Consider the following 14,383-nt stretch of genomic DNA (forward strand, 5'->3'; position numbering starts at 1 on the left):
TGGCAATGTAGGTGGCAGCACCGTCGACTGCGACTTTTTCGCTGTAACTTCGACCTGCCCGAGCCTCGTCAAATCGCATTTTTACGCAAAACCAACTGCAGGGCTAGTGTTTTGGCATGCTCGCGCCAATTTATATCTTTGTCTAACGCGAATCTGCGACTATCGACACACCCTAATCCACACCCCGTCGTGATCGTACCCGTCCCATTCCAACACCCTTATCAACACCGTGTCTATCACGGGTCACGGGACCTGCCTATGACGTCCAGCCGGAGACACCACGATGAAACTGCAGTGCGTCGGCGCGTCCCAGATGACTCTCGCCAGTGTCTGGGAGCGTCCTGAAACAGAGCGGAACAGCGTTACACTCGGACGGCTGAACGAACGATTGAGTTGTCAAGCCAGAGTTACAGTCCTCATACAAATGCCTCATGTCGCATCAGCCGTGTCACAGACAAATACTGCCTGAGACGGGCGTCAGCCTCGTCATCGTCTAATCATGGGAGAAAATCATATTCACGTTTCCTAACATTCCTAAACCTAAATCCAAAACGCATTAAAACAATCGATTAAGTGGCGTGAATAAGAACCAACCTGTTGCCGTTGAGCTAGTGACAGGTTCTCTCCTATCACTGCGTATCCGGCAGCATTGCATTCCCGTCACCTGCAACCAGACACACACACCCACGTCAGTCACAGGCGAGGAGAAAGGCCGCTACATACGCGATTAACGATATCCTCATACAAATGCCTCATGTCGCATCAGCCGTGCCACAGACAAATACTGCCTGTGACTAGCGTCAGCCTCGTCATCGTCTAATCATAGGAATCCCAAGCAGTGCAATGTCCATTAGCGTCGCCACGGGGGGGGGGGGGGGGGGGGGGTCAAGCGGGGCAGCTTGCCCTCCAACCTCGGCTCGGACCGGGCACCCCCTGAGATCGATACAGATCCGATGAGATTTTGGAGTCGGGAAAAAATGGGGGGGGGGGGTACCTTTCTGAGAATGTCTGTGAGGTCAGACTCGGTTGGAGCGTGCAGTTTAAACCAGAGTCTGGCTCGCAGTAGCCAAAATCTTCAAGACTCCGAATCCAGACTCGGAAATGTCAATGTTGTGATTCATTCCATGTTCCTAGTTCGTTCTTTATCAATGTTACAGCTGATTTTCATAAGTTTTGGAGTGCTGACACAATTTTCGTTCAAAGCGTGAAACGAAATCTTCGGGGCCTTTCTCAACTCTCGTCAAATGTCTGCGACAGGCTCCAGTACCGTACAAGTGTCGCAGGAATCATTAGCTTGCTTTAAACAAAGGCTCCTAAGGAGCTTCATTGAGCCCTAAAAAAGCTTTCAGAGGGCCCAAACGGGCCTCTGAAAGTCCCACTGGCGTCCATGTTCTCTGAGGGTCCATACAGGGATCTTTGAGCATTCGAACATTTCTGAGAACCTTAACTGGCCTCTGATAGTTCAGCCAAACTTTTGAGGCGACAGACTTTGCTAACCCCAAGCCGGCATCTGAGGGGTCACAGCTCACGTGTCCCTCTGAGGTCCGCAACACATGTTTATTATGTCCCTACGTAAGGTCCTTAGGGATTCGACACAGACCCCGAGGGTTCATACTGTTATCCGAGGGCTCCAGACTCACCCTGGGCCTAGTCTCTTAGCGCCCGCTGCCCACACTGGCTTCTGAGGGCCCCACCTTAGGTTCGGAAAGCCCTAAAGCACCACGTACGCGTAAATATTTGAGGTGACCCACGCCGATCTCCGGGATCCTAAGCATGCTTCTGAGAGTCAGCACTGACCCTGAGTGGCCTGAAATGGCCTGGAAGTCCCAAACCTATCTCTAAGGGATCCCTTGCCGCTATGCCGTGCGTAATTTTTGGTTCCGTTTAACAGTTTTTGTTCGCGTTTGCAGCGCTTCCCTTCACACGAAAAACGAGAAACTTTTGTTCACACTCGAGTGAACAAAACACTTCCTCTCACTTGAGCAAAGATGAATTACTTCCGATTCACACTTCCGACATTCACTCTCCGCCAAATGCCCAACTTAGCTACGATCGGTGGCTGGGATACGTCCTATGCATTTCACGTAAAACCTCTGCAATTCTGCATGCATGCGTGAATGGAGGTTTTAGCAGGGTGATCCGATTAAATGGAGCGTTTTTCACCTTTTTCTGGGTAATGATCATGAGCGTCGAGCGTCTACACAGGGGCCCTCTGCAGCGCGTCGGCAATCGCAGCCACAATATACTATGATTCTATAAGCCACGTCCGTCCGTAGTTTTACTTACCGCGCCCATTTCGTACTCCGTGACCTGTGCGCTGGTCGTTGTACACATAAGTGCGGCCCGTGGGAGTCACCGACGGAAACGCACCTGTGGGCAGAGCATGTTCACAAACGTCAGGTGATGGCGACAGAGCTAAAGATGAGACTAGAATGAGTTAGTCCTCATACAAATGCCTCATGTCGCATCAGCCGTGTCACAGACAAATACTGCCTGTGACTAGCGTCAGCCTCGTCATCGTCTAATCAGTGGAGATTCGGAGCGCGAATGGCAGCGTCTCGTTTACTACCGCGGAAGAAAGCGAGTTTATCTCGCGGTTTCTTACCATCCGCTTATCAGAATACACGAACGAAAATGTCGACTCCTGGTTGGGTGAGCCTGATAAAACGCAACAACTTGTTCTAAATAATTGTGTGACACATCGAAAGCTGGATCACTTTCCAAAATTTAACCAAAAACTTCTGGTAAAGGCGTCGATGCTTACCGGCATCATGAATTTCCGTGACTGGTCGGAGGCCATCGGCAGAGGTCGTAGGTACTTCCTAGGGACGGGGAAAACATCTGCAAAGAACAAATATAAGGTCAGGATTATGCCACACAAGAATACAATAGTCAAACGGGCCAGTAAAAGTCCTCATACAAATGCCTCATGTCGCATCAGCCGTGTCACAGACAAATACTGCCTGAGACGGGCGTCAGCCTCGTCATCGTCTAATCATAGGAAGTACAGAACTGACCCGAAATCAAATAAAAATTCGGAAGAAACGCGAGGTAATTATCCTGATGGCAATAGAACGAATAAATAGCAAAACTGAAAAGTCGCGCAATAACTGACCTGCTATGATAAGGCTTGCAGATCGTCTCCGGACAGTCGCAGCTCTGTGTAGCTTTCATGGTAACATGGTTTGTCCGGTCCTGTAACCAAAGACGCATTCCGTCAGTCACGTTCACGACGGAAACCCCACATCCACGTCGAACGATATCCTCATACAAATGCCTCATGTCGCATCAGCCGTGTCCCAGACAAATACTGCCTGAGACGGGCTGAGATATACGGGCTGAGAAATACTGAGAATCTTCAAGACTCCGAATCCAGACTCGGAAATGTCAATGTTGTGATTCATTCCATGTTCCTAGTTCGTTCTTTATCAATGTTACAGCTGATTTTCATAAGTTTTGGAGTGCTGACACAATTTTCGTTCAAAGCGTGAAACGAAATCTTCGGGGCCTTTCTCAACTCTCGTCAAATGTCTGCGACAGGCTCCAGTACCGTACAAGTGTCGCAGGAATCATTAGCTTGCTTTAAACAAAGGCTCCTAAGGAGCTTCATTGAGCCCTAAAAAAGCTTTCAGAGGGCCCAAACGGGCCTCTGAAAGTCCCACTGGCGTCCATGTTCTCTGAGGGTCCATACAGGGATCTTTGAGCATTCGAACATTTCTGAGAACCTTAACTGGCCTCTGATAGTTCAGCCAAACTTTTGAGGCGACAGACTTTGCTAACCCCAAGCCGGCATCTGAGGGGTCACAGCTCACGTGTCCCTCTGAGGTCCGCAACACATGTTTATTATGTCCCTACGTAAGGTCCTTAGGGATTCGACACAGACCCCGAGGGTTCATACTGTTATCCGAGGGCTCCAGACTCACCCTGGGCCTAGTCTCTTAGCGCCCGCTGCCCACACTGGCTTCTGAGGGCCCCACCTTAGGCTCGGAAAGCCCTAAAGCACCACGTACGCGTAAATATTTGAGGTGACCCACGCCGATCTCCGGGATCCTAAGCATGCTTCTGAGAGTCAGCACTGACCCTGAGTGGCCTGAAATGGCCTGGAAGTCCCAAACCTATCTCTAAGGGATCCCTTGCCGCTATGCCGTGCGTAATTTTTGGTTCCGTTTAACAGTTTTTGTTCGCGTTTGCAGCGCTTCCCTTCACACAAAAAACGAGAAACTTTTGTTCACACTCGAGTGAACAAAACACTTCCTCTCACTTGAGCAAAGATGAATTACTTCCGATTCACACTTCCGACATTCACTCTCCGCCAAATGCCCAACTTAGCTACGATCGGTGGCTGGGATACGTCCTATGCATTTCACGTAAAACCTCTGCAATTCTGCATGCATGCGTGAATGGAGGTTTTAGCAGGGTGATCCGATTAAATGGAGCGTTTTTCACCTTTTTCTGGGTAATGATCATGAGCGTCGAGCGTCTACACAGGGGCCCTCTGCAGCGCGTCGGCAATCGCAGCCACAATATACTATGATTCTACCAGTCGTTTTTGTCATGAAGTTTCAAAATTTCGATTTTTTCTGTAAAAAAAATTACGTCATAGCTAGAAGAAAACCTTTGTCACCATCGGATTCCTCGCACCATTGCGCGTCGAATGATATGTAAAACGAGTGAGTAAAGACTGGGGAAAGGCAAGTTTTAACACAAAAGTTTATTTTGCCCCAACCGAAAATCTCTGGCGACGCCTATGGCAATGTCAGAAAGAAGCGCGAGAGCTTCAATGTTTCATCTGAACTAATCTCATCGATATCCTTCTGGGACGCTTGGTCCTTGATAATATACAACCCAATCATTACGCACACTGAAAAAAGCTAATATAAGCCACGTCCGTCCGTAGTTTTACTTACCGCGCCCATTTCGTACTCCGTGACCTGTGCGCTGGTCGTTGTACACATAAGTGCGGCCCGTGGGAGTCACCGACGGAAACGCACCTGTGGGCAGAGCATGTTCACAAACGTCAGGTGATGGCGACAGAGCTAAAGATGAGACTAGAATGAGTTAGTCCTCATACAAATGCCTCATGTCGCATCAGCCGTGTCACAGACAAATACTGCCTGTGACTAGCGTCAGCCTCGTCATCGTCTAATCAGTGGAGATTCGGAGCGCGAATGGCAGCGTCTCGTTTACTACCGCGGAAGAAAGCGAGTTTATCTCGCGGTTTCTTACCATCCGCTTATCAGAATACACGAACGAAAATGTCGACTCCTGGTTGGGTGAGCCTGATAAAACGCAACAACTTGTTCTAAATAATTGTGTGACACATCGAAAGCTGGATCACTTTCCAAAATTTAACCAAAAACTTCTGGTAAAGGCGTCGATGCTTACCGGCATCATGAATTTCCGTGACTGGTCGGAGGCCATCGGCAGAGGTCGTAGGTACTTCCTAGGGACGGGGAAAACATCTGCAAAGAACAAATATAAGGTCAGGATTATGCCACACAAGAATACAATAGTCAAACGGGCCAGTAAAAGTCCTCATACAAATGCCTCATGTCGCATCAGCCGTGTCACAGACAAATACTGCCTGAGACGGGCGTCAGCCTCGTCATCGTCTAATCATAGGAAGTACAGAACTGACCCGAAATCAAATAAAAATTCGGAAGAAACGCGAGGTAATTATCCTGATGGCAATAGAACGAATAAATAGCAAAACTGAAAAGTCGCGCAATAACTGACCTGCTATGATAAGGCTTGCAGATCGTCTCCGGACAGTCGCAGCTCTGTGTAGCTTTCATGGTAACATGGTTTGTCCGGTCCTGTAACCAAAGACGCATTCCGTCAGTCACGTTCACGACGGAAACCCCACATCCACGTCGAACGATATCCTCATACAAATGCCTCATGTCGCATCAGCCGTGTCCCAGACAAATACTGCCTGAGACGGGCGTCAGCCTCGTCATCGTCTAATCACAGAAACACATGATCAAAAATGGAAAATCCCGTTCAACACAACCCAGAACCCATCGTATCCCTCCCCACCGCCATAGCTCGGCAGCCACTCACCCGGTGCCTCAGAGGCGGTGCTCCGGCTGATCAGCTGCGGCAGGACTGGGAGTCGGCTTTAGGTTGGCCCCGGTAGCGGACGTTCATCGCCGGGCCGAGTCGGGTGCGTCAGCTCTCATCAGCTGTAGACTTGGTGATGTCCTGGTGCGTCCACCTGTACCCTTCCCCTCTCAGGAAGATGACCGACAGGGAAAGCAAACTAGCAGTCGACAGAGTGACTTGTGAACAATTACACATCGATCACGAGGTTGTGGGAGCAAGGCACAACTCAGGTCACCAGATGACGGATGATTATAATCATCCGTCATCTGGTGACCTGAGTTGTTGAGTTATCTCTACGATAAGGGTCTAGGCAGCAGTAGGGAAAAGGCAGACGGTCTGTGCCAGTCCCTCAGCCGCTTCCCATCCTCCCTTAGAACAAAAACTCTGTTCACGTCCGACCAATAGATGTATTTCTGTATCAAACAGGGCACCATGGCGTCTGGCAGGACATCATTGGCGGTTCCCGCCGGCCGGGGCGGTGGCCCGACAACACAATAAATCACCTCAAAACGACTGAATGTGGATTTGGTGGCCAGGATGATTCTCAGACAACCTCAATAAGTTACTTGAAGATCTTTCCAGTGTTGGCCTTGCGGCCCTTGGAGTCCTCGCCTTCCCACCGGAAGTAGCGGTCCACCATTTTCTTGGTCTCCTCGGAGCTGGCGTCCAGCTTTTTCCAGTCGTACGACTCGTAGTCGATGGTCCAGTCGGGGGAGAGCTGAGGAGGGAGGGACGTGACACGAGGTCAGCACACTACAAGGCGTCCCGGCTATGGGGAGGGTGAGATCCGACGTTGCGCCGGCCAATACAGGCATCTGAGTATACTCTGGGTGGAAGCTGTTGAACAATGCTGACACAGTATTTTGTCTACTGTACTATACTCTGTTCCGTTTCAAGTTTGCAGCCGAAGTGCCCTGCTGAAGGCAGTGCGTGATTTCTGTAAATACAGCTCTTGCATTTTAAGACACAAATTCTTGAGCGGAGGAGCGATCTGCCGAAGAAACTCCGACTGCAAGCTTGATATAGAACAGACTATAGAGCTCGCATTTATGCAAACATTGTGTCTAGCGAAGCTGTTCAACAAAGCCCGCCCTACTTTGAGGCTTGAGCGCCCCGCCGTAATCGACTACTCACGGGGAAGGCGAGCTCCTGTCCGCGCCACACCCAGATACCAGAGATGGAGGAGTCGTTGTTCTTTCCGAACACAACCACAGAGGCGAACGCGTTCTTACGCAGCTTCTCTAGCCGCTGGAACATGCCTGCGGAACAAGCGGACATTGTGGACATAATCAGAAACACTGAATCCATGAAGAAGTTTAACACTCTACCCAGAAAAAACGAAATAAATAAGTCAAATGTGTGCATTGACAGAGACACTGAGTAGGAGGAGGGATATGGGAAAAGTTAAAAAGAAAAAATATGACGCGTCCCTTACCTCCGACGAGGTTGGAGGACATGAAGATCTGTCCGAGCTCCTCGGGGTACTTGTACTCGCTGTACCAGATCGAGTAGTTGTCCTTGTCGAACTTCTCCCAGAAGTAGGGGATCGACTTGTCCTCGTCGTTGTTGGAGTAGAACCGCTTGAAGTCCTCCATGTCCCAGGAGCTGCCAGTCAGAGAGGGTGGGGTCAGTGGAGGGTCCGAGGCGGCGGGTGGGCGAGAGGGCGGCGGGGGTTCACCCTCAGACAAATGCCTCATGTTACATCACACAGCGCCGACACAAAGACTGCACCGGCGCGTGTCAGCCTCGTCATCGTCTCGTCACAGGGAAACGGGGACACATTTACTTAAGCTATCCGAGAAACCCAAAGTCACGACGTACGCATTCTTTAAGTATTTACCTAAACCACGATGTCCGACATTATAGATTACGATCAATTCCAAACAAATGGCGAATGTTCCTCACGGTCATAATTACTGCCATTCCGCGCGAAGACCACCTGCATTAAGGTGCAGGTGGCGTGCCCCCATTAGCCTCTCAGTCTCACCTCTTGGGTAGGCCGGCGAAGGGGTCCTTGGACTTGGGCTCGGCCGCCACCGCTTCATCGGCGGCATCGGCCTCCTCCTTGGGCGCGGCCTCCTTCTTGGACGGCTTCTTCTCCTCCTTGGCCTTCTTGTCGTCCTTCTTGGACTTCTTGTCCTTCTTGGCGTCGCCGCCGCCGCCCTGGACCGGCTGCGGCTCGGCCGTCTTGACGCACAGGGTCACAGCGCCGATGACGGCCTTCACCTGCGGGCGGCGAGTGAAGGAGTGTTACTGTGGGCTCGAGGAACGACCGCAGACGGTTAGGTGAGGATGGAACGGTCCTCATACAAATGCCTCATGTCGCATCAGCCGTGTCACAGACAAATACTGCCTGAGACGGCCGTCAGCCTCGTCATCGTCTAATCATAGGAGACAAATACCACATCACAATTGCTTAGAACAAAAAGTGGCTTGTTCAAAGCCTCAATACCATTTCATATAAGCTCAAGCGAACAACAGATTTAAAAAGGAAGAAAAAGAGCGAGTCCCCAGCCTCATCCGCGGCGTACCTGCGGCTGGTTGACGATGGTGTTGAACCAGCGGACCACGTTGCCGTAGGGCTTGCGGAACTCGGCGTCCATGGCCAGCTGGAAGGCGGAGAGGAGTGTGCAGCAGCAGGCGATGTCGGCCAGGGTGACCCGCTCGCCGGCCAGGTAGGTGCGCGTCAACAGGTACGAGTTGAGCGCGGCCAGCGCGCGGCGCAGCTCGTCCTTAGCACGCTCGGTGGTCTGCTTGTTGGCGGCAATGATACCCTGGGGCAGACAGGCGCGCATCAGCACACGGCCACCCACTGAAACACAGGAGCAGACGCGCCGCACGCCGTCAGACGGCGCGCCCACCGGCCCAAAGTGGCGCGCTCAGGGGAGAGCGCACAAAATAGGAGGGCTCAAAGTAGGGGATAAACTATGTGCACACATTCTGAAAAGCCACCTAACGCTTTTGTCTGGAACATCTGCAATGAATTAGTAATATCCAGTCATAGTCCATAGTTCTGCGAGCTTCAAATATTCGGCCTCAGTGAGTTAGTAACTTGAACCCCATCATAATCAAAAGTAAGTAACACACATCCGCCACATATCTACCACATGCACCAAAGCCGCAACCACCCAAAACTCTACAACACGCGGCCAGCACCGTCCTCCGCCACTCGGCTGTGCTGACGCCGTCGCCGACCGACCTGCATGGGGAAGGTCCAGGCGCAGACCGCCGGCAGCAGCTCGGAGTCGGCGAACGCCATCCACTGCACCACCTGGGCGCGCTCGGCGTCCGTCTTCCCGCGCAGCTGCTCGTTGGCCACGAACCACGCGATCGCGTTGCTCTCAGCAATGCACGTGCCGTCGGCTGCCTCGAAGGCCGGCACCTGGCGGCAGCGGTGACAGGTCAGTGGAATCGATGAACGCCGCTAGGGCACCGACAATGAGGGGTCGGCGACTCGACGTGTACTAACAGGAACTCCGCGGTCCTTTTTAGCTCCTGTTGCTGGAGGTCGAATATTTTGGCAGGAAGACGTGACAAATCACAATAGACCGAATGAATATTATGAGTGATGTCAAAAGGACAGCCTGACCTAAGGATAACAAGCAGGGATGCGGAGCCGGAGCCGGAGCCGGAGCCGGAGCCGCCGGAGCCGGCATATTTTGCCCGGAGCCGGAGCCGGAGCCGTGAAACAATATAGCCCGGAGCCGGAGCCGGAGCCGGAGCCGTCAAAAAAGGGGGCGACTCCGGCTCCTTTTCTTAAGAGGAAACAATTATTTACCTAGTTCGGTTTGACAGTACAATGCGTAAAACAATGTGGTATTCAAAATAGCCTTGTTATACAAATACAGAAGCAACGTGTACCAATCCCATCGCCTTTTTTCTTCCACCCGTATTTAATTGATCGCATAGGGGATGTACTGAGTAGAAGCCGGAGCCGGAGCCGCCGGAGCCGGAGCCGCCGGAGCCGAATCATTTTACTCGGAGCCGGAGCCGGAGCCGGAGCCGCCATGACATTTCACCCGGAGCCGGAGCCGGAGCCGGAGCCGATTTTTTCTCCGGAGCCGGAGCTGGAGCCGGAGCCGTCCGAAATTTCCACGGCTCCGCATCCCTGATAACAAGCCTTCTAAGCGCAACGTGAAATTCCTAATTTTATATCTCTTGGAAATTTGACAGCATCCTCTTTACCAATTTAACCAAATGCAATGAATGGAAGGTAAAGCTGTGCGATCAATAGTTCCGTAACCCACGTTTTGGTCACCCATCAGCCAGAGCCAATAATGCCGATTTCCATAGTCAGACAAAGCAGATGATGATTATGATGATGAATTGGGGTTTTTGGGCGCCCGGTCAGACAAAGCAGAGCGTAGCTTAGTTGACTACCTCAAAACTGAGTCAGGGAGCAGATTGCTGGCAGGGTGGAGCCCAGCGCATTACAGAACAGATAGGCAGCGCCTTGTGGCAAGGGTCAAAACCTGTCTGATATAGCTTTTGCCTACATTCATAATCAACGCCTAAAATAATCCTTCGCACCCATACAGGAGGGGGGGGGGGGGGGTGGATGAACCCAAGATACCTACTTAACTACTAGATGGACCTCCACTCTCGGTGTGTCGCAAATAAATCACGTAAAATTTCATAACCCTGACCAAGAATATAACATTTGACCCGTAACATGTTTCTCGAGACGATCACGCCGGAATTACGATTCGGCGTATGTCGGCGCACATTATCCGCGCGTTTCCAACGTGCCAACATGTGAAATGATTGCTTTCCCATCCCATACACTGTGGTTGGTGTTAAGCTCACTTGAAGCTCAGGTCAAGGTCACTGAACTAAGATGACATCAGTTCATGACCTGACCTGACCTTTCAGAGACCCTGACACCCACCCTAATGCATGAGAGCAACATCATATCCGATATTTAAACGCTTGAAACTACGAAAAGACTGCAAACGCTCGGCTGATGCGAGTCGACGTAGGCCGAATTGCGATTCCAGCTAAAGCTGGTCTCGAAAAGTAACTCACATGTCAAAGGTCATTTGGGTCAGGGTCATGAAATTTTCAGAGTTGATGTGAAATTGATGAACGCAAGGGTACTGAAAGTTGTGGCGCAATCGGTCGCTTTTTGCGCGACTTATTTGCGAAAAACCGAGAGGAGTCCGTTCGACACTCCGCCCCCCCCCCCCCCCGCTATGATATACGGGCGAGGGTTATGGTATGCCTCAGATCGCCTGCTTGTTTTTCTTTTGTTTTGTTTTTGTTAAAAAAATCATGATCTCAGGGCTGTGACGAAAAACTAGTGGCCTAAATCCGGTGAGAAAACAGGATTTGGGGGTACCCTAGGTTTGGCTCCTTCAGTCTCTGCCCCCCCCCCCCCCAGTGAAAATTCCTTAGACGAGGCCCTGGTTTTAGGTGCCTATGCAATGTTATGAAACTGTTGGGGATGGTGAACACCAGCTATAGATAGGTAGGTAGCTGACCTGACCTGACTCAATGTAAACCAAATGCATGATTACATCATTTTTGATCAAAACTTATATGGAATTTGAAGAAAAAAATCATGGCGATTGCTTCATTTTACGAAGTTCTGGTATTTTTTGTCTCGGATTTTCGCGATGTTGACCACCTGGAAGATCAACCAATGACTTTAAAATTGGATATCACCAGCTTCCTCTCGCCACGGGCAGCACTCTCGTCTTTTCCACGAAGCCCTGGCTGGATCAGAGGCCGAACAGCTGGGGGTTCGCACGGATCCCCTCCCAGTATGTCAGCGACTGGGAAAACGCCGATACGAGTGATGGTAAAAAAATCCACAAGCTAATTTTAATACATTTACCCTGAATGTTAAAATGACAATCCAGTAGCTCCATTGGTAGTGCCTGTATCTCGGTAGTGAGAGCCTGCGCTCGGGTTGCTCCGGCGCCCGATATCATGCGACTCCTGACGGGGATGGTCCGCACTTTGTTCGAGCAGCCGCAGAGCTGTGGAGCTCACCTGAGAGGGACGGACTGTGTCCAGGTTTGGTGGGCACCCTTTACCTTGGCAATTAATTTTCGTATTGCCAAAACATGAGTGATCGGACAGTTGAGTAACAATCTCTGCTTAGCAGTGGCTCCAGCCCTGCCAGTCTGTCCATTAAAACATTCGACTTTCGAGCACAATTTGTATAAAAAAACTATAAACAGCCAGACAAGTACTACATGGAGAATATGCTACACATGAACATGAACATACACAGTACATTCTCCCTTACTGCCAGATTGGATAAATCTGTGCAATTAGAGTTCCTCACCTTGCCCAGAGGGAACTTCTTCAGGAAGGCATCAGACTTGTTGGTCTCACCAAAGACAAAGTCCTTGGGCACCTCAACCTTGGCACCTGAGTACTGGGCAGCCACCAGAGCCTTGTAGGCCCGGAAGTTGTTCGGGTAGGTGTAGAGTTTCTGTAACAGAAAAACAGCAAGGTAATGACATTATCCTGGATCATAAAAATAAAAAATAACAAGAAAAACTGAAATAGTACTAAAAAATAAAAATGGAGATTTAATTGTTATTAGTTAGTAGTTACTATTGATTGAATTCAATGCCAAGGGTAATACTTAACTTTTTTATAAAAATAATGTTTCAACCAAATATCAATATACTATATAATAAAAAGTCAGTTAAATGAGGTTAGTGGGTGCATTGACATGACTGTAGTCTGGCCACTTATACCTATAGGCTGGCACACTGTGCCTGCACTGCTTCCACACTTCAGCAATGAGCTCAGCCTCTCCCAATCCAAACATAAAGATACCACCACTGCCTCATCCAGTCCTGCCACTCCTGATCCATACATGGAGCTACCATTCCAGCCCCATCCAGTCCTGCCTCTCCTGATCCTTATATTGATCTATCTTCCTAACCCCATCCAGCCATGCCCCTCCTGATTGTTACATGGACATGGAGCTATTACCACAGCCCCATCCAGTCCTGCCGCTCCTGATCATTACATGGAGCTACCATCCCAGCCTGATTCTTATCCTTACATGGAGCTACCATCCTAGTCCCATCCAGTCCTGCCACTCCTGATCCTTACATGGAGCCACTATAACAGCCACATCCAGTCCTGCCTCTCCTGATCCTTACATGGAGATACCATTCCAGACCCATCCAGTCAACTATCAGCTCAAATATCAATGCAGTCAATCCCACCATGGACTATCTGGTCCTTATAAAACCATCCTAGTACTTCTTTGCATCATATCTGCAATCAGAGAGCCTTACCACTCCAACCTTTTCGCTCTGCACCTGCCCATCAGATGCGATTCTGACTGTTCCTACTTTGTACCTTCACTTCAGACCAACCCACAGTGACTCAATGTCTCAGGTCTATGCCCCTGATACATGGTCCCCACTTCTCCTCTTACATGCTCCTCATATACTTCTAGCTCTTTAGCTCACTGGCTGATGGCTCACTATCAGCTCACTATCAGTCCTCCTTATCCGCCCCATCAAACAGTGCCCAGGGGATCTATATCATAGTCATAAAATCAATGTTCAGATGTCATTCCAGTTCCTCTTCCAAAGCTCTTTAAAAGAACATTATGAAATATTCATTTATTGATGGCGGCAATCAGTTTCATGTGGTGGGTGATGCCTCCTTTCATGATGTTGTGACATTTCAATCTTGTAGTGTCATTATGATAGATTGAGGTCTGTAATTTCACCATATATCATTTGGGGCTAGCAGAAGTTTACACAACTAACCAACCTTTCGTTCCAGATGCAGTGCATATGACTTTTCATCAAACTTTGAGTCTAGGATGCAAAAGGCAGCATTCAGTGATCATTAACTAAAAAGGAGCCGCGATCTTATCACAAATTAGTAGCCGAAAAGTGATTGCCACGCCCCGTGTCAGTGTGGATTGTCCATGATTGTAATACATACATGCATACATACATACATATATACACAAAAATATCACAAGGACAGTGGACAACGATCCTCTGAAAATTACCCTTCCAACAAGAACGCCCTTAAGAGCTTCAAAATTAATAATCACAACATTGAAACCACTATTCGACTGAAAGGGTAAAAATGGTTATGAAATTATACCATAAATCATTTTACTTCATTATCCTTACCCCAGAAACCATGGCTGATGTGATTGCCTTCGCTTCGCCACGAAAAAGGGCGACCGGCGGAAGTTTTCACTGATAGAGGAGACTAAATCAATTATTTTCCTTTTTGGTCCATTTTTTTTAACATAATTTAATGAAGTTGAATTGAGATTAAA

At 49.6% G+C, this 14,383-nt stretch overlaps 1 protein-coding gene and 2 long non-coding RNA genes across 3 annotated transcripts; all 3 read right to left on the reverse strand.

Moving 5' to 3' along the window:
* Positions 1 to 88: 88 nt before the first annotated feature.
* LOC122380744 lies at positions 89 to 3,242 on the reverse strand. The gene is made up of 5 exons (XR_006256372.1): positions 3,116 to 3,242; positions 2,765 to 2,841; positions 2,287 to 2,370; positions 595 to 664; positions 89 to 341 (listed from the first exon to the last, which is right to left on the reverse strand). It is a non-coding gene; the product is annotated as an uncharacterized LOC122380744 (long non-coding RNA).
* A 1,663-nt stretch (positions 3,243 to 4,905) lies between these two features.
* Positions 4,906 to 5,962, reverse strand: LOC122380746. Its single transcript, XR_006256373.1, has 3 exons — positions 5,737 to 5,962; positions 5,386 to 5,462; positions 4,906 to 4,991 (listed from the first exon to the last, which is right to left on the reverse strand). It is a non-coding gene; the product is annotated as an uncharacterized LOC122380746 (long non-coding RNA).
* Positions 5,963 to 6,492: 530 nt separating this feature from the next.
* On the reverse strand, positions 6,493 to 14,382 carry LOC122380796 (elongation factor 1-gamma-like). The gene is made up of 8 exons (XM_043364266.1): positions 14,232 to 14,382; positions 12,398 to 12,547; positions 9,305 to 9,487; positions 8,637 to 8,879; positions 8,093 to 8,331; positions 7,541 to 7,710; positions 7,240 to 7,364; positions 6,493 to 6,823 (listed from the first exon to the last, which is right to left on the reverse strand). The coding sequence occupies exons 1-8, from the start codon at positions 14,241 to 14,243 to the stop codon at positions 6,668 to 6,670; spliced, it is 1,278 nt and encodes a 425-aa protein (XP_043220201.1). The 5' UTR covers positions 14,244 to 14,382; the 3' UTR covers positions 6,493 to 6,667.
* Between the last annotated feature and the right edge of the window lies 1 nt (position 14,383).

This window comes from Amphibalanus amphitrite, unplaced genomic scaffold, assembly GCF_019059575.1.
Source record: "Amphibalanus amphitrite isolate SeventyFive unplaced genomic scaffold, NRLGWU_Aamphi_draft 000106F_arrow, whole genome shotgun sequence".
In the NCBI taxonomy this organism is placed as follows: domain Eukaryota; kingdom Metazoa; phylum Arthropoda; class Thecostraca; order Balanomorpha; family Balanidae; genus Amphibalanus; species Amphibalanus amphitrite.